The sequence below is a fragment of the Pelodiscus sinensis genome, chromosome 5 (genome assembly GCF_049634645.1).
Source record: "Pelodiscus sinensis isolate JC-2024 chromosome 5, ASM4963464v1, whole genome shotgun sequence".
NCBI classification, from domain to species: Eukaryota; Metazoa; Chordata; order Testudines; family Trionychidae; genus Pelodiscus; species Pelodiscus sinensis.
In genome coordinates this window covers 22,356,041-22,376,124 of record NC_134715.1, presented here as the reverse complement: position 1 = coordinate 22,376,124, position 20,084 = coordinate 22,356,041, and the positions used below count along the sequence as shown (strand labels likewise).

The following is a 20,084-nucleotide window of genomic DNA, read 5'->3' as shown; positions in this document are numbered from 1 at the left end:
AGACGCGCTTGGAGGGGATGGGGAGAGCACATGCACTGCCAATGCCTGCCCCCTGCCCATGTGGCAGTAACGGCCATTCTCCCTAGAGGGGACAGCTTCACTCTGGGAAGTGAGAGAGTGGGGTGGGGTCAAAAGGAAAAGGGGTGTTGGGTGAGAGAGTGTTAGGGTCACAGGGCCATGAGGATGTTGGCATGGGCTGTAGGAGTCAGAGGTTAGAGTCAAAGGGAATGGGGAGTAGGGGTGGGGGTCAAAGGGTGTTAGGCAATGGGGAGCAAGGGGCTGGGTTGGGGCTAGTTGGACACGCAACATTGCATTCATATTTGCATATTCATTATTTGCATAATGCATATGCAAATATAATGTTACCGGTCTACCAGTTTTGAATGGGCTTGCTGAGTCCATGGTATAAAAATGGTTGGGAACCACTGCATTAGATAGTCAATTGTATCTTGAAGTCATATTGATTATGATGTAAAGAATATTAAATATTCACTCAACATTTATCAGCCTCAGTTTCCATTAAGTTGGACCAGTTTGTGGTTTTAGATGCATACTTTACAAAACCTCATCTGTTTCAGTAGATTTTGTGCTGGTGTTCATACAGACTAGGGATGCTAACTATCGGTTAATTGAATAGTTGAGTAACCTCACAAATGCTTATCGGTTAGTTGACTATTCTGTAGTCCCTGGGGGCGGGGCCAGCAGCCAGTGTGCCTCACTCCCACAGAGCCCTCTGCTCCTCCATGCTGTTGCCTCTGTATTGGAACTGAGCTGGGCTGTTTGCCTGCCCGGCTCTTAATACGCTTTAAATGTAGAGCCACAGTAACAGTATGTCCCAGACCCAGCATGAGCCAGGACTGGCTGCTGGCCAGCCTGCTAAAAAATGTACTGGGGGTCTGGGGGGGGGGGGGGGGGCCCGGGGCGGAGGCAGGGAGAAGAAATGTGTGTAGTCTATAGCATTAACCTATAAACTTTTGCTTATCAGTTAATCGACTACACTATACAAACCCGGAACTTCAGAGATGTTTAATCATGTAAAGCAAAACTGGAGGGCTGATTTTTGCAGAACTCCTTGAGTCAAAACCACAAGTATAGATCAGCCCTGCATGTTCTGCTTGAGGAAAGAGACAAGTGCATAGATTTGGTAATGCAGTTCACTTACTCCTGTTTATTCATGTATTTATTCATTTAGTTACTGTTTTAATATTCTCTGAATGCAGAAGAAGGGAGAGTTATAATTTTAAAATGTGCTGTGCTGTGCAATTCTGAGATATGCGAAGTTATGGTGATCTATTATTGGCTGTGTAGCCTACTGATGGTAGCTTGTTGGTTATGAAATATAAAAGTACCTAATAAATAGAAAGCTATAACATTGTTTGTTTTAGGTTAATTTTTGGATTATCTCTTGTAGTTTTTTCTGATGGCAATTCTGGTCTAAAATGTACTCCTTGATTTAGGTTTAAGAGGCCATAATGTGTACAACATAATTATATATGGTAATTAATATGGAATTTAGTGCTTTCTTATTTAGTGCTTTCTTATTTAGTGCCTAATTTTTCTTATTGTGTATTGCAAGGGAAGTTGCTCTGCACAGTGGGCTGGCAAGATAATGATGCAATGTTGTGTTGCCCTGCCACAGATCTCGGCTTATGCGAGGCTTGGTAGATAGTTCTCTGAGTTGACTTGTGGAGTGATTGAGGAGCTCACATTTATTGCATCTATGATGTCTGTGTGGGAAAGCATTATGTGGGCTGTGCTGCTTTAGAATTCTTCCCCCCTTCTCCTGCTGTTCTCTGGCTGTTTGCTGTGCAGAGAAAGTAGCCTTTCATTCTCTAATTTTACTTACGGAATTGTAGGAGGATCTGTTGTATTTTTCCTGAGCTGTCCGCATCTAATCTTAACACGGTTAGAGGTACAGTAGTTCCCAGTCAGAGGGGTGAAGATGAAGGGGCAATCAGTATGTGAAAAATATTTGTAACAGGAAATTCACAGTTCTTACTCCAGTTTTCTCTTGTTTCTTTCAGTTTCTGGGCATAGCGTTTCTTGGAATTGGATTGTGGGCATGGAATGAAAAAGTAAGTTGATTATAACAAACTCAGTACAGTATCTACCTACCTACCAACCAACCAACCTTGGCAACTTTCCGACTCTGTTCGCAAGAAAGCCCAACTGACAAATGCTCACAGAATAGCCACTGCAGAGCATACATTGAAAGCATGAATTGAACCTTCCTAGCCTGGCGCCCTTGGGACCTGACTGATCCCAAACCAGAAAATTTGCTGGATCAAGGGAGATCAATGCCTCTCCCTCCGCTCCTGGCTATTGCCCCCTGGGGCACTGGCCCTTCCTCTCTCCAGGAGCTAGGGGCTCTCCTCTGCCGGATCAGTGGCTGGGACTTCCCAGGGGCGCCAGGGCTCTGCTGCCAGCCACCAGCTCCTGCTGCCCAGCTCTACCACGATCCTACAACGCTCCTAGCCCTCGCCCACCATTTTTTTTTCCAGTGGGTACCAGACCAGAGGTGTTGCCAGACTAGAGAAATCCAGATTAGGGAGGTTCCATCTGTACAGCATAAAGCTTTTAAGGGTAGGCAATGTTGGCACAATTGTGTCTTCTCATAAAGGGGGTCAAACCAAAGGAAGGGGAGTTTTTTCTGCTTTGCCTGTGAATTTACATAACTACTGGCACACCCGTAGCTTACCAGTTACAGTTAACTGGTTTGAGCTGGAGCAGTTTCCTGGCCGCCACGTGGCCTGCCGTGGACAGGGGACTCTCCAGCCTAATCAGAGCAGCACTCACCACGGAGTGGCATCCCTTGAATGAGCCTGTTTATGAGGTTAACTGGTTAAACTTAACATTTAACTGGTTAACTAATTAAACGGGATTTTACATCCCTGCTGGTAGCTGTGGCATAGATTTGTTTTTTACACTTACAAAAAACAAGCACAAGACTGAGCGATGATGTTCCTTCAGTTACCTTAAAAATATTAGAAAGCACATGACAATGTCCTTTATTGTGTGAGTGATGCTGCAATTTCTATTCTGACACAGATTCACATTTGCAGGATTGGGCCCAAATTTGGGAGGCTGCTTGGGGATAGAAAGTAGGAAGAAAAGGCTTCAGTAGGTTGAACCTCTCTGGTCCAGCAGCATCTGCAATCCAGCATGAGTTTAGTTAGCCAGATATCCACTTACCATGGGTGTGGGCAAGTTTCTCACAGTCCCATAAATTTAACAGCCACCAGTCCTGGCTCTCAGTGTTCTGTGAAGTTATTTAGTTCTAATTTACCTCTAAATGTCTTCTAAGAGCGCAGGAGATCCCAAATTCTCTGGTTTGGCACTGGTCAGGTCTTGGGAGTGCCAGACCAGATAGGTTCAATTTGTAGAAGGCATAAAACAAATCAATGTGTGTCAGAATATTGGTTCCCCAACAAGGTAAAGGACAAAAAAACTTCCCTTTCTTCTTAATGTTGTTGTTGATGATAATTAATTACCTATGACAAGAAGAACTTTGTGAGAATGAAAAATGTAAAATGCATTGAAGAAGAGAACCACCATGTTAGTGTTAAGTATTGATATTGTGATCATTACTATACTCATAGGTGTAGCTGAAAAACACATTGGAAATAATACATTGGAAACCCAGTCTCTGACTCAGCTTTTGCACTAAAAATTCAGAATAAATTTACCTGTCTTAGAAGTGGTTCAGTCAGTTGGCACCTTCTAATTGTTCCATGTATTTTCCTGCTGAATAATAAAAATAATAACTATATAAAATAATAAAACAGGATTTAATTTTAAATGGCTTTGAACAGGCACTCAAGAACATTCTGAAGATCTATATTGTGATAAGGCCCTGATCCTGCAGAGATGTAATCACCTGCTTAGCTTTGCCCACAGTGAATATTCTAATTGAATTAAATTGAGCTACTATGAATAAAGTAAAGTATGTGCTGTTGTCTTTGCAGGCTTGGGGCATAAATTATTAGCACTTGCTTTATTTTGAAATGGCTTCCCAGTTAAGCTTTCTTTAAAAAAAAAAAAAAAAAAAAAAGTTCTAACATGTCCGTAAGTAACAAAAATGAATTTTCCATTATAATAATTATGTCCTTAGCCTACAGTCCTAAAGCAAAAGGGTCATTCTGTCAGTGACAGTTCATTAGGTCTTTAACATAGACCACTCGTGAGAATGGATCAGTCTGCTCATAGGGAAATGTAGCTAGTTAAAAAATATTAATATCCAGAAATTGCAGCGAATGTTTTACTTGAGATGCAGAAACTTGATAGCATGATGTCACTTAAGAACATTCAATAGATTTGAAGAACTGAGTTTGTATCATGCTTTTAAAAAAAAAAACAAAATAAAAAAAGCCAACCAGGAGGAGTCACCTTCCAGTTTGAACTGTCTTAGCTATATGACCGGCTTGTTTACATACATCAATACATACAAATGTCTTAGGACCAGATTCTTTCATTGAAGACTTACACAGGAAACCGCTTAACTTCAGCAGGCATTAGGATGTTATGCTCGGGGAAATGTGGTGTTTTAGAAATTGTTTGTGGTGTGTTGTAGCCATGTTGGTCCTAGGATATCAGAAAGAAATGAGGCGATATCTTTTATGCAGAAGTTGATCCAATAAAAGATATCACTTTATCTACCTTTGTGCTTTAGAAAGACTGTTTATTATGTTCACTTTATCATGCAGGGGCCCCAGCTTGGGCTGAGACCCTGTTGTTCTAGGTGCAGTAGTGAGAAAGTTTACAGTCTGCACTGATTCTGAATGTCATATGTAAAGTTATATACTGAATTCGCACAGTAGTCACTTAAGAAATCACTGTGCTGCTGTATATTATGATTTTGAGGATGTAGATCCAACCTCCCTCTGCGGCCATTTGATTTTCTTCCCAGTTTCTTTCCACACAGTTGATTCATTTCTCTAGTTAAACTTGCCACATCTCAAAGCCTTTTCAGAATGGTGGAAAATATAGCACCAGACAGTGTACCAGAAGCTGTATGAGATTTGCACTGGCCAAGATGGGCGATAATGAAATAATGCACATTTACTGCCAGGTGTCAGGAATATAGGATAGTTCTTCTAGTGATGGCCCCTGTGTGGTATGAGGAATACATTATGGTTTTACATCCTTTCCTTAGCCCCCAGTTGTTTCTAAAGGAGTCTTTATTTTAAAGAAAATAATTTGCTATGTCTCAATACCTTCCTTGCAGCATTGGGGGAGCAATAGAATACCGTTGTCAGACAGTGAAACTGGTCTGAGAGCCACTCAATGAGAGTTAAAGAGAAAGTGGAAAAATTAGCATCCTAAAGCATGAATTTGAAAGAGAGATCTGCGAATCAAGGAGGCGGTGAACCTGAAAGAGCGAGATAATCTGTAAAGACTAAGTTCACCTCTCTTCAACCCCATCACCCCTAATTTTACTGCTGAATTTTTCTCTCAGCAATTTTTGAGTGAAGATCTTTCCTTCTCTTGCTTTATCCTAGTGAGGATAAAAGATCAGGAAGGAAAGATGTACTAATTGTGCCATAAGATTGCATGCACCCACTTCCAGAAAGTGCTTGTTTGAATACTTGTTTAGAAATTTGAATCTAGTGCATATTCCCGGGATTGCATGCAAATTGGACAAAATGCAAAGCACGTTCTTTGCTCTTGAACATTTGTGGATTTTATACTAGGGTGATGGTGGCTTTAATAATTTCAATTATGTGACTTATCATTTAGATTTTGGTGCCTAAAAGGGAACTGTCCAAATACTTCTATTGTCCTACCTTGTTTTATAACACTTTAATGGATTTTTAAAAATCTCATTTCTTTTTGTCTGTTTGTGCTGTTGGTTTATTTTATGAAATTCCCTCCTTCATGACAAGAAAACAAGAACAGTCATTCCCCTTATTTTCCCCCTCCAGTTCCAAGTAACTAGCAAAATGCTGCTGCTGCTGTTGCTGTTGTTTTTGTGTTTCCAACATGAAGCTAACAAAAATTATGAAATCTTGAATTGTGTAAATACTCCCCACCCACCCACATTTTCTGGTTTAATTACGGTTCCCTCTTCTACACTTATCAAATGCACAGTAACTTGAAATTTCTTATGATTTATGCCTATCAAAATAGACAGATTTTTCTCATTAAATAGCAATTGAAAATATTTTCATTTCTCATCACCATCCAAATATGTGTTAGCCAGAGATTCTTGCTCATGCCCACAGTTTGCAAAGGAGAATATACTCCAGATGATTTTGTATTTGAATCTTTTTCTTTTTCTCTGACCACCTCCACCACCACTTACCCTAATTCAGTGATACTCAGACTTCAGTGATTCAGGAGCCAAAGTAGTGATCCATATTACCTAAAGAGACAGACAAGATTAAATTCATTATTTCATTTACTTTTTTTAAAAAGAAATATGTTATTCCCACAGCAAAATGACTGACCAAATATTATGATTGTATCAACTACAATCAATTAATAACCTAGAAAAAGCATTCAATAACTAGACTGCTTAATAATTACATTACAAAGAGTTTTAAAATAATGTGATACAAAGACATAAGAACGGCCATACTGGATCAGACCAAAGGTCCATTTAGCTCAGTATCCTGTCTTCTGACAATGGCCTGTGCCAGAAGTCCCGGGGAGCGAACAGAACAGGGAATCATCAAGCAATCCCTCTCTCGTCACCCATTCCCAGACTCTGGCAGAGGCTAATGACACCATTACTACCCATCCTGGCTGTTGATGGATCTAACCTCCATGAATTTATCTAGTTTTTTCTTGAACCCAGTTAAAGTCCTGGTCTTCACAGCCTCCTATGACAAGGAGTTCCACAAGGCCGACGATGTGCTCTGTGAAGAAAAAATTCCTTTGCTGGTTTTTAACTTGCTACCTATTCATTACATTTGGTGACCCCCTACTTCCTGGGTTATGGGAACAAGTGAACAACTTTTCCTTATTCACTTTTTCCACACCACTCATGATTTTTTAGACCTCTATCATATCCCCTCTTAGTCGCCTCTTTTCTAAGATGAAAAGTCCCAGTCTTGTTAATCTCTCTTCCTACGGGACCTGTTCCAAACCCCTAATCATTTTTGTTGCCCTTTTCTAAACCTTTTCCAATGAAAGTATATCTTTTTTGAGATGAGGTGACCACATCTGTACGCGATATTCAAGTTGTGGGCATACCATGTTTTTTATAGATGTGATAAGATAGTCTGTGTCTTGTTCTCTATCCCTTTATTAATGATTCCTAATATTCTGTTTGTATTTTTTTACTGCCACTGCACACTGCATGGATGTTTTCACAGAACTATCCAGTGTGACTCCATGATCTCTCTCTTGAGTAGCTAAATTAGTCCCCATCATGTTGTATGTGTAGTTGGGATTATTTTTTTCCAATGTGCATTACTTTACATTTATCAACGTTAAATTTTATTTTCCATTTTGTTGCCCAATCACTTAGTTTTGTGGCGCCCCCTTGAGTGCTGAGATCATGAGTCAGTATATTAAGCACCTCCAACCTACACCCGCTCACTCCTCCTTATTGCCTGTGATGGATGGTTGGAGCCCCTTGCCTTGCATCGCAAGAGTTATCAGTTTTTTACAGTCCATTGCTCTGTCTCATTTGTATTTACTTGAGAGATGCTTGCTTAGATCACTAAGTTAAGTGTTAGAGTAATAAAGTTGGTCCCAGCTGGAACTTGGCCTTGGAACTTGGCCCTGATTCCCAGGCTTTAAACTGTGCACACTGTGCAGCTGGCCGACGCCCTTCCGTGAACATCTCTGTCCCCTACCCCCCGATCGCTGTTTGGAGTACTTGGGGAGCCCCATAGAAAGGACATCCCAGAGCTAATTGAAAGAACCACTGTGCTTGGAGCCCAAGCCCTAGCCCAGCCAGGGACCCACCTCTGATTCCCAGGAGCTGCAAACAGCTGAGTTGAAGATCAGCCAGGGAACATATTCTATTCAATCTCCTGTGGGACTACAACATATTCCTGGAACAAACCCCTTGTAAGAGGGGAAGAATATTAAAATGTGACTTTTGCAAAAATGAATAGGTTTCTGGCAAATACTATACAAACACATGAACCATGCATGTGCAGAATAAAAATACAATGGAATTGTCAAGGGACGGGGTAGCTACATCCTTTTCTTTTCACTTCTAAGATATCAGTAGTACGGACTTGACTGGCCAAAAATAAAAAGACTAGAGTAGACAATTGTTGCTCATGTTGCTGAAAGGATGCTTCATATTTATTAAATACAAGAATGTTAAAGCACTTTATAAATGTTTGCCTCCCCCGTGAGAGAGATTATGTAAATTGAGAATACTGAGTGAGTGGTGCAAGGTCACACAGCAAATCAGTTGAAGAGCCAGGATGAGAACACAGTACTCATTGATTCTTTGTTCTCTGCTCTAAACTCTTACAAAATCCAAAATACCTCACCTGCAACTAAGGATACGGTGAAGACAGTGCTGGTCATCCCTACGCTTTTCATAGTTTTGCTCTATTTACCCCAATAAATAATCCATTAAATCCACAGAAGTGCTTGAATACTATGGTGACAGGCACTGTATAAAACCCCGAAACAGGCAGACATCTGTAGGTAGAAGAGAGATATTGACAGTCCTATGAGATGGTCCTTCCAGTCTTTTTAAGCAATTTGAAATAGAGTAATACAGTCCAGTCATTGCCCCGCTGTTTAAAGCAAAATGTACTTTTAAATACTGTACCACTAACTATCTCTTGAGCTTATTTCAGGCTGTTCAAGAACAGGGCTGTAAGATGGTTTAAACCATATTTCATTGTTAAGGTGCCTGCTATCAAAATACTTAACTAGTGTGTGTATTGATGTCATCTGGAATGACTGCTTTTCAGACCATAACATTTATAATTGTTGTGTTTATGTAAGAACATATTTGTTAGCCAAAAATATAAAACACAAGTGCTGAAGAATATTCATTTGCTGCTGCTCTCTGTATTTTAAAGGAAAAACAAAAGTGGACTCTTTGCACGCTAGTCCAGACACATCTGTTATTTCTTGGCATTGTTTTTTTTTCTCAGGGAGTGCTGTCCAATATCTCTTCCATAACTGACCTGGGAGGTTTTGATCCAGTTTGGCTCTTCCTTGTGGTAGGAGGAGTCATGTTCATTTTGGGGTTTGCAGGATGCATTGGAGCTTTGCGAGAAAATACCTTCCTTCTCAAGTTTGTAAGTAGTTGTTGCCATTTCTGGATTCATCCGTTACAAAAGTAAAACCATGTCCTGTGTTGGTGCTTAACTTGTCAGTCTCTTGAAACGCCTCTGCAGATATTTGACACAAATGTGTTGTATTTCTCTCCTAAGTCAGTTTTTCCCTGTCTTGAAACAATGAAGGTATTAAAGAATTGAAATTCAGGTTGCTTATGTTTTTTGGATTTTAACTTGAATGATGCAATCCTGTTAAGAGCCATAGTGCAGAGCACATGCCTTTTATAAGGATCTAACCTAATGGGTCTTGGCCTTTCTCTTTCTAGAGGAGAGATCCTACTTGAATAGTGTATGTATTGAGCTTTGAAAGCCCCTAATGAGCTGCTTGTATAACATATGGGGGATGTGAATACTGTACCAAATGTGGCCTTTGCCGTTGTTGGTGTCAAACTGCAGTCCTGTGGTGCAGAAGAGACAATATTGCGTCCCCCAAGATGGGGATTGTGACGGTGTGCGGTCACAGACGACACCTCGGGGATGCTGCCATGGCCAGTGCCACTTGCCTTCCCACTCTCTGGGGCTCCCCACCGACAGGTCCTGCTGGGCCAGCTCTGCTGGTCTCTCCTAGCCAAGGCCCCGAGCTGAGGTCCCTGCCCCCACCGAGAAGCAGTACAGACACTGAACCACTTCAGGTCCAAGCAGAGTGCAGTTTAGGGCTCAGCCTCCTGAGAGAGCACTCCCCAGATGGGATCAGACCCCAAAGAATTAGGTAAGCCCCCTTTAATAATGAAAGGGGGAATGTGCACGCTGGTTGCATCCTCCTCCCCAGTAACAATTATTTACACTGGGTTTGATAGAAAATAAAAATGGTTTATTAAGTGGAAGCAGCAGGATTTAAGTAGTAATAAGTGAAGACAAGCAGAGCAAAGTAGGTTACAAATCAAAAGAAACAAAACCGCTTGGCTAATTCTACATTGAAACCTTAGTACAAACTTAATCAAACTCACCCTAAAACCTCTTTTCCAGCTGCCCCTTCCAGCTGCTTTCTTCCACACCCTGGGGTCCCTGGCCCCTTCCTTCAGGTGCAGCCCAACTGAAAGACCTAGGCCTCTGCTTTCCTATTCCTTTTGTTAAGGAATTGAGGCCCCTCCCTACCAATCACTGCTCAGACTTAAGGACAAAAGATTGTTTAACAGTGGCTCATCTAGAAGTTGCAGGTGACACTCTCCATGTCTCCCATTCACACATTGGAAACTCACAAATTATTCCCCACTCCCTGTGTCTAATTTTATACACACAAATGATACATACAACAGAGTAAGATAAACAGAACCAGCAGCTCATGACATGAAGATCGATGGGTTACATGAAATAATTCGCTCAAACCACCTTTGAGTTCTGTATATTCATGTCCATTAGTCCATTTCATAAAGCATGGGGGGAGGGGGCTCCGTCATAGGGGTTATCTGATGATGTCCTGGGACCTTGGCTCTGTACAGCCCACACTGATTGAGCACAGCTTGAACTGCTTAATGGCGGCACCACTCTTAGTCTCCTCGAACCTTGACTTGGACTGTCAGTTATGAAAGGAGCTGCAGGCAGGTCCCAGCATCAATGCAGAATCTTGAGCTGAGCTTCCTGATTTGTCTGTGTTTTGGGAAGGGCACTTCAAAGATGGGGCACATATTCAGGTGAAAGATGTGTGGCTGCAGGCTAGCCTGTTTTACACAAATCCCTATTCATCCTTTTGGCTCCTGGCAAGCTGTCATCTAATCTATCAATTAACAGGAAGCCTTTATATGTACATGTAACAACTACTTTCTAGTGACCGGTTTGGCTCCCTGGATGAAAATGCTGTGTAGAAGGAGGTGATTCTTTCATACTATTCTCAAAACTGCTCTAAGCTGAGCAATTTCTGATATACTTTTATGTTGCTAGAAAATGAAAGTAACTTTCATGCTTCTTCCTTCATTTGCTTTTCTGACTCCCTGTAAAATTAACGCACCTGCCAAACCAAAAATAGCTTCCTATCTAGCAGCAGCAGTGAAAATGCATCAGAATGAACAACGAATATATTTTAAAAAATTACTCAAAGGCATGGCTGCAGAACAGAGAGTGTCGTATTGCATTTGGATTAGGGATGTTAAGGACTAGTCGACTGTCCGATAAGCAAATGCTTATCGAACAGTCTACTACTCAGTTCCAAATCTGCACACGGAGTTCCACGTTTCTCCTTTCCTCCTCCTGCTGGGGCTCTTGTACATTTTCAAGGACAGTGGAAGTGCCTATCGACCAACCCGCGGCTCGTGAGCCACATGCGGCTCTTCAAAGAAAAAATTGTGGCTCCCACACTCACGGTTCTGCAAGGGGCAGTGTATTTCTGTTTGAAAGAGACAAGAGCTGGAGTTGCAGCATCCTGTGCCGAGTTCAAAGGGCAGTGCCTGCTCTGCTCTCAAAAGGACGGTGACTAGGTTTTTTGTTGTTTTTTTTTTTCCTCGGTTCTATACGTTGTATCCACTACTATTTTGGCTCTTCATCTGAAACAAGTTGGCCACCCCGGAGTAGTCGATGGAAATTCCATTGACTGCTCGATTAGTAAATTAACTGTTACTTAACATCCTTAATTTGGATCATGTGGGATTTTTTTAAACTCCACATAGACTCACCAGTGATGTTTAGAGAAAATGACATGTCATTAGTAATGCCTTGAGTGTTCATTGTGTTTGCATCAATTGTAAGGAACTTACTTGGTTTTAATGTGGCTATAATGAGTAATTCTACAGACATTCCTTTGAAATTTTTCCATTAATTCATTTCTGCTGTTGCCAATATTTGCTTGATATACTTCCTTAGACCAAACTTTAGACACGGGTGCCATTAAATTGATTTCTGCACCTAATTTTTGGCAACCAAATAAGTGAACTGATTTTCAGTGGTGCCATTGCGCCTTTGAAAATTTAGGTATCTAACTATGTATTTAATGTTGATATTAGGGAAGGGCTTCAGGGATCCCTGTTTACATTCTGCCTTGGGTCCTTTTTGAAAATCTCAGCTGAAATGTGCAGCTCTGTGCAGACAGAACTGTTCAATCCTGCATTGGTTATGAATAACGTTTTAAAAATAGTCATTTTTCCTGTGCGTAGGAATACATTTAGCATGTGTTAATAAGCCTGCTGAAACTGACAAAACATTCAGTTTTCAGGTCATTCACATTCTGATTAATTGTAAGCCTTGAAAAATAAGTATTTAGGCACAGAGGCAGAATAGTCCTTTTCTTGTAACTTTTTTTGTCTTTCTTTTCCATAGTTTTCTGTGTTCCTGGGAATTATTTTCTTCCTGGAGCTTACTGCTGGTGTTCTGGCATTTGTTTTCAAAGACTGGATCAAAGACCAGCTGTATTTCTTTATAAACAATAACATCAGAGCATACAGAGATGACATTGATTTGCAAAACCTAATAGACTTCACACAGGAATATGTAAGTTTGACTCCTTCACTTTAAAACAGAGTTTGCACTTAAAAAAAACTTTTTCTACTTTTACTTCTCATCTGTTGGCTTTTGCAAGTAGCCACAAAAATGCACTAGAATATAATATTTAGCACATGTACACAGCAATGAATGAATGGTACTTCCATGGATATGTCTGAATCCACAAGCAACATTGTGGTTAGGCTAGATGTTAGCCCCATTTTTATGGGTGGGAGAAGTAAGGCAAAAGCTAGGTGTTTGTCTGTAAGTCACTGAGGGAGTCTGTGGTAGGTCCAAAAGTAGAAACTGCTTTCTACTTCCTGATGCCCAGTCTTATGCTCCAGACACTGGGCCACATAGCTTTCCTACCAGCAACTTTTTGAAGACTTTTGTTCTTGGAAATTTAAGTGGTTTTATTACTATAAAGCCATCTCTATACTTACCCGCGGATTTAGCGGGTCTAGTAAGGTACTGCTACTTCTTGCGAGGAATAAGAGAAGTCAATGGGAACATTTTTCACGTGACCTCCCGCTATGAGGACAGCACCAAAATTTGAATCAAGATATGTCGACTCCATCTATGCAATTAATGTAATTGGAGTTGGTATCTTGATTTGAGCTTATCCCCCAGTGTAGATCTGGCCTAAGAGTTGCAACTAGAGCTCAGGGAATAACTGGTTTTTCAGTTCATTGGCTGAAATGAAAAATCCCAAATAAAATGTAGTTAGTTTTTTTTTTAATGAAAACTTACATTTTTCATATTTGTTTTTGTTTTTGAAAAAGTGTTTTAATTGAAACAAAACATTCCAAATGTCTATTTTTGGAATTACTGGGTTTTTTTGGGCTGGGGCAGAAAATATTAACTGAATTATATCCAAATTTTGCAGATATTTTGGTGCCCCCCAAAATAATTTTTTTGTTTTTTGAAGAATTTACTATTCACTGAGCAGATGTAGCCCATCTCTGGTTACAACACTGGTACGATGCTTTTTATTGAAACTGATTTGAAAATAGTTCTGTGATGAGACTTGCCATCCAGTTAGCAAGGCTAGTATTCTAGATCACACTTCAGGGTAGGAGAAGAATTACTTATCCAAGTGAAACTACGGGGAGGATCTAAAGTCTGTTGAATGTAATTAGTGTACTTGGAATTGGGCCACTATTAAAGTTCTCCTCATGAGAAACCAGTACATGGCTCCTACCTATCTGCCTTAGATAGAGCTGGTAAAATGTAGACTGGGATATCTGAGGTGGTACAAGCTAAGTTCCCTTTAACCTACATGCACTCACTTAACAACATGCCAGGAAATAGAAGTGTGTGGCAGTTACACATCAAGTAACTGAATTACCAGTCCAATGAATACGAAGATGTAAATCAAGCAGGGAATGGCCTAGGTTGATGAGGGATGTAAAAGGTTAACTGGTTACCGGTAAGCATTAGCCTTACCAGCGTGCTTACTGTGGTAACTGGTTAATCAGAGGGCTGGCCCAGTGGGAGCAGCCCTCCCCTCCCCCTGTTCCCACGGTTGGTCCTCTGGTAGGAGCCCAGCAGCAGTGGGGCTGATCAGGGCTGGAGCCTGGTCAGCCCCACTGGAGTTCCCCTGTTTACCTGCAGCATGGTGCACTGGGGCCAGAGCCTTTCCTCCCCCTCTCCCCCCCGCCCTGCCCTTCCACAGCACAGCGGGGCCAGAGTGGCCTTCTGCCAGCCCAGCCACAGAGGCCCTGGCCCAGAGCTGCCCCTGTTTCAGGACCCCAGCTGCTCTGCATCAACCTTCGGTTAGCTGCTTAAATGATTAAAATTATATCATTTAACCGGTTAACATTTTTAATGGGTATTTACATCCCTAATGTTGACCATCTCATTCTTCTGCTCTTTATCTCTTTCTTTCTATGCTCCTCTCTCCTGACCCTTTCCCTTATGTGCTTTACACATCACCTTGAAATTTGGTCCTGTGTGTGTCAGCACATCATTGTTAGCTGAATGCCATCCAAGGCATGTCCACCCAGTAATTTAGTGTCCTCTCCTCCCCTCCCCCGAGAGAGTGAGTGTGCAGATCCTTACACATTGTGATGGATCTGCCCTAGCTTGGTAGCAGTCACAAATCTTTGGCCTGTGTGAAATGAAAAGAGTCTTAGTGCAATTTCTAGTGAATGGGTTTCCATGTAATAAAAACTGCCATTATAACTGCATTCCTTGTTAGCAAGCAATCTGAGCAGATACCCCAGTGATAGACTGAGCATGGACACCAAACTGCCCTCTCAGCCTTAGAGAAAGAAACGGCTGAAGGCACTATGGAAGAAGCTTGTACTGCTGTTGTACACACTGTGCCATATATATATGTGAAAAAAGGAATTTGATTGGCTCTTTCAGTCAAGCGCCTTTTATACATGATAAATTTAATTTAAAATTAGTATAGGCTAACACACCGGGACAGATCTTCAACCGCTGTAAACCAACGCCACTCTGTTGGCTTCCAATACAGCAGGGGCTTGTTTGGCTCACTGGAACATTGGACTGGTGATTCAGTTGCTTGAGACATTTTTACTTTGGCACTTGATGGGTGGGTTCTGCCTGTACACAATACATTGCAAAGGGAATTACTTTTACAGTAATTTTAGAACCACATTCAAGGATGGGACTGGCAGTGAATTTTGAGTTTTCTTTGTTGCCAGATTCCCACTAATCTCCCAGCATGTGTTGTTGTTGGGGCTGATACTCATGTGCAGAGCCCAGCCTTTCTCATTCTCGTGTGTTTGCTCTAGTGGCAGTGCTGCGGAGCCTTCGGCGCCGACGACTGGAACCTCAATATTTACTTCAATTGCACAGATTCCAACGCGAGCCGAGAGCGCTGCGGCGTGCCATTTTCATGCTGTACTAAAGATCCTGCCGTGAGTGCGATACTAAGCGGGTAGTGTGGGTCTGCTGCTCTTGTCGTAAATCAATGCCACGTGAAAGGGTGTCTTCTGTTAGGCTGTGTGTGTGAGAGACAGAGAGGTCTGTTTTACCTCTTGCTTTTTTCCTCTACTTCACTGTGCAAGGCTGAGCTGCTTATTAAGCCTTGAACAGCAGTTTGATCTCCAGTCTTGAGAGAGAACTTCTTCAATCTCCACCATAGGCTTTGTACTTGCAGCTCTTCGTTTGAATGAGGAAATCACTGTTTTGGCTGGGTGCATGTGTTAATTCTACCACAGCGAATGGCCAAAGCCTGGCCATAGTTATGTGGGGATTGTTTTCAGTTTGGTGCGAGGCTGCATCCACTGTTTACCACCATCTTGCAACAAGAACAAATCCTTTTTAACAGATGTGCATATTGCTTGTGATTATTTACTTTAACTTTTGCATTGTGGCAGTGCCTACAGGCCATAACCAGATTGGGCCCCAGGGTTGAATACGTTACAGTCAATGCCTCAAAGAACTTACATGTGTTTGACAGGATTGGAAATTATTTCTTCTCTCTCTTTCCTCATAGATTTGTTGTTCCTTCCCAGTGCCTGACGTTGATTAATTTTTAATTAAACAAAGTCAGTCAGTGGGAAGGAACAACAAATTTATGAGGAAAGAGAGTCTCTGTGCTGAGTGGTGGGCAGCTTCATCATTGTAGTCAGCTGAGGTGGTGCTGAAGTAAACACAATCTCTTTTTAGGGAGAGGCTCGTATAATGAAGTTTCATAGCATTTTATGATGAGTACAATTCCATGTTATCCCTTTACTTACAATGTGCAAATGAGCTCAGAGTGCATTGTTACCTGTGGGGTATGATTGATGACACAGGGTACATACAGTGTTGGGATACAGTTTACTGACTGCAGGATTTGGTATAGAGACACATTACTGCACTTGCAGATTAGTTGGGGCTAATGTTACACATTATGTAATCTTTTTGCTGATTAAAACCCACCCAACCAGCTCGGTTGTCAGTAATGGCTTTCTTTCCATGTTGAGTGAATTTTACTTCCCCAAGTTTCTGAGTACTGTAGCATTGATTGAATGGCAAAGGCCTGTAGGGCCCTCAGAAGCTTCCTGCTCTTGCTAATGCATCTCAGACTTCACTTTGCAACATCATTTGTTATTCTCCTCCTCTCCTGAGAGGTGACTGCTTAGTTGCTCTGTGATGTCAACAGGCATTCACAATAATCTGAAACCACCATCCAAATAGTCATCTTATTTTCTGAACATATAAAAGCGAAGTGGAAAATAGATTAGGCTAATGCATTATAGTTTTGCACCACTGGACACCTCTCTCTACATGTGCACAAACTGTTTGTAATGAGCCAGTTTTCAAAATGTACTCCTTAGGAAAGAGAACCGGTAATACCCCTATCACATAATCCATGCTAAAATTATCTCAACGTCTGCATGTGTTTGTGTGTGTGTAGTATATTTGGCATCTGGAGAAGATGTACAATTATTGTAGAATTAAAAATAAATGAGCCCCATTTCACTGTAAAAAAGTAGCATGATTGATCAGTGTAATATCTGATACAGGTTGGACCTCACTGGTCTGGCATCCTTGGGACCTGACTAGTCCCAGATTAATGATTTTGCCGGATCAGAGGAGATAATTTCTGTCCCTCTCCCATCCCCCATCATTGCCCCCTTCTGCTATGGTCCGGCTGTTGGCCTCCCGGCTGGCTCTCACCCTTCCACCAGCCCCTCTGTGTGCTGGGCTCCCAGCCCTGCCAGGCGGCTAGCCCTGCCTCCAGGCTCCCGGCCGTGCTGCTGGGCAGCCCCACTGCTGTGCTCCCTGCCCTGTGAGGCAGCCCCGCCAGGTCCCAGCCACCAGACCTCCACTGGGACTCTCTGGTCCTGGAACTTCCTTACTCTTGCCAGACCATGAATGTTGCTGGACCAGAGAATCCCGGTTTAGAGAGATTTAGCCTGTATCTCCATTCCATGGATTATGTCCATAAGAATTCAGGGTCATCATGCATTAAAGCTAGATGTCTTGTAGTTGTAGCTGTATGCCAAGATTTATTAACACCACTGTCCCTCCTGTGGGAGAGGTTTCCAAACATAAACCACTATGTGGTGGGCTCTCTCTCTCTCGCTCTCTTTTTTTTTCCTGTCTAGCCAGCTGCCCATAACTTCAGAAATCAGTCTGCATGCTAGGCTGTAAGGGCTCATCTAGACTACACGGAAGATTCGAAAGAGGATATGTAAATTCCATGGGAATTTGCATATTTTCTTCCAGTCTCACTTTTGAAAGCAGAGTTTCGAAAGTGAAAGCAATCAAGACACGTTTTTTTAGCCAGCTCCTACCTTTTCGAAAAGCCGCTTTTCCTCAAAAAATGAGTTTTACAAGACTTTTTGAAAAAGGGGAGGTTGTAGAAAAAAACACTGTCTTGATTACTTTCACTTTCGAAAGTGAGATTGGAAGAAGAGATGAATCTTTCGAATCGTCTGCGTGGCCTAGATGAGCCCTAAGAGTCTAACCAGCTAATCAATAAGCTAATGCTTATTGGTTCTAGTTACCAGTTAAACTCCCAGCAGCCCCTAGGTGTCCATGGCTGCTGGTAGCCCCTGGGTGTCCACAGCCGTCGGGAGCCCACCATGCTGGCAAACTCTGGGAGCCTAGGTTAAAAAATCCTGGTGTTTAACACTATAACTGATTACATTGTATTTGGTTACAATACAATGGCAGGGGCTTTTTCTGCTTGCAAATAGGAGGGAAGTGTCATTTCTTGTGGATTGGGACGGAAGTGTCCTCTGTGGATTGGGCATGAGTGGGAAATGTAATTGATGCTGAGGGGGGTTACACCTACGGCAAGCGGGGGAGGCTGCCATCGGGCAGTTTCAGTTTCCCAAGTTTTGCCTTTTATTGTTTTGCTTGAAAACTGCTTGGTGTCTCCCGTCTCTCAGAGCAACTGCCTGGAGGGTAAAGGAAGCCTGGGGGCTATTTCTTAAAGTTGTGGAGTTACAAGTCATCTGCAAAAGTGAATGAAACCCAAGTTTAGGTGGAGGCAGATCCATTCATCAGGGTTGCAGTGATTCATTCCTGGATAGAGTTTACAATTCCCCTGTGTCAATTTCCTGGCTGCTTTCTCCTGTGTTGAAAATACACTGTGATACTGCTGTTACCAGGGTAGGGAGGGCAGTTCCCCTCCCTGCAGGGTGAATGTCTCTTGCACCTTGGGTGGGGAAAGCTCAGCCCCAGGGATCTAACTGAATCTGAGGAAACAGATGGTTTATAGAGTGGTCCACCCTGGAACACTTATAGCAAACTAGACAGTACCAAGAGGGTTTGTCTATTGGCTGGGGGGCCTGGGTGAGATTTTTTTTTTCCTCCTCTCAAACTGGTTTTAGCTGGGTTTCTAGGTTAGCTTAGTCAAACACCTTTCCGCCCATCATTGTTGTAGGGAGAGGGGGAGTACCGGTATTTCACTAGCTCTGTGTCTGTGTGCTGTCTTCTCTGAGCACTGAATTTGGAGGTTTTCAGAGTAAAGAGCATGAATCTGTGTAGCTGGAGTTGCAGAGCCAGGCTGTGTAGCTGGAACAAACCCCTATCCTCTGTGGATTGGGCACGAGTGGGAAATGTAATTGATGCTGAGGGGGTTACACCTACGGCAAGCGGGGGAGGCTGCCATTGGGCCTTCTGAGGGTTTCACTACCAAATGTTCCTTCTCGTTCCCAGTAATGGCAGTGGGATTGGGTTTTGGTGGCTGTGTTCCTGAGATGACCCTAGCCATGGTGGGGTCCCAGCATGGCTGCTGTGGCGTATGCATACTTATTCATGTGACTTCGCTCCTTCAAATTAACCTGCTAAGGGGCCAAAGGTATGCAGAGAGAGGGTTGAGTGGGATGGGGAGGGCTTCGCTCCATAGGACTGTTTCTCATTGCACCAGAAGATCTGTGTACATGGAGTGAAGACAACCTCAGAAAACTACCACTGGGTATGACTCGCTGACAAAGACCTTTGAGAATAGTTTATACTTCTGTGTACTCCAGAGCTTTAAAGTGGGTACAGAACAGTTGAAGAATAACAAGTGACTCCCCCTGGCCTTTGAAGGAGAAGCAAAAACTGTCTCTTGGGCTTCTAAAATACTTTTGTAGAGCAAACTTGTTTCTTTTGGAATGGATCAGATTGTAGCAGGTGACAGATATTTTCACACAGCCCCTTACCCTGCAAAGTGACTTCACTCCATCTCCTCTTCATGTGACCCAGGCAGGTCTCTGAAGTAAACGTGCCATATTGTATGTATATGCTATGTTGTATTGGTATATTTTTCGGGAACAAGTATGAACATTTCCTGCAGAAAGTTATTTTATATAAGTAGAAGGATCATTCCCCAGTTCCTCCTCTTTCATCTCCATAGACGTCTGCCTCTGGGACATGGGGGTTTATCACAGTCTGAAGGGAGAAAATGTGGGACCCCCCCTGTGATTGGAGGCACTTCTCACTGCCTTTCTTGTTTTCTCC

General features: G+C 42.3%; 1 protein-coding gene across 4 annotated transcripts in view; it reads left to right on the top strand.

The window, feature by feature from the left end:
• Window positions 1-20,084, top strand: part of TSPAN5 (tetraspanin 5) — a 131,488-nt gene that overhangs the window by 104,597 nt on the left and 6,807 nt on the right. For all 4 annotated transcript variants that reach the window (XR_012904039.1, XM_006130136.3, XM_075929643.1 and 1 more), the window contains 4 exons: window positions 2,025-2,075; window positions 9,075-9,221; window positions 12,507-12,677; window positions 15,431-15,556. Coding sequence is in view for 3 of the 4 variants with exons in the window: in XM_006130136.3 (XP_006130198.1) it covers window positions 2,025-2,075; window positions 9,075-9,221; window positions 12,507-12,677; window positions 15,431-15,556 (495 nt within the window). In the remaining variant the exon portion in view is untranslated. The remainder of the gene's footprint in view (window positions 1-2,024; window positions 2,076-9,074; window positions 9,222-12,506; window positions 12,678-15,430; window positions 15,557-20,084) is intronic.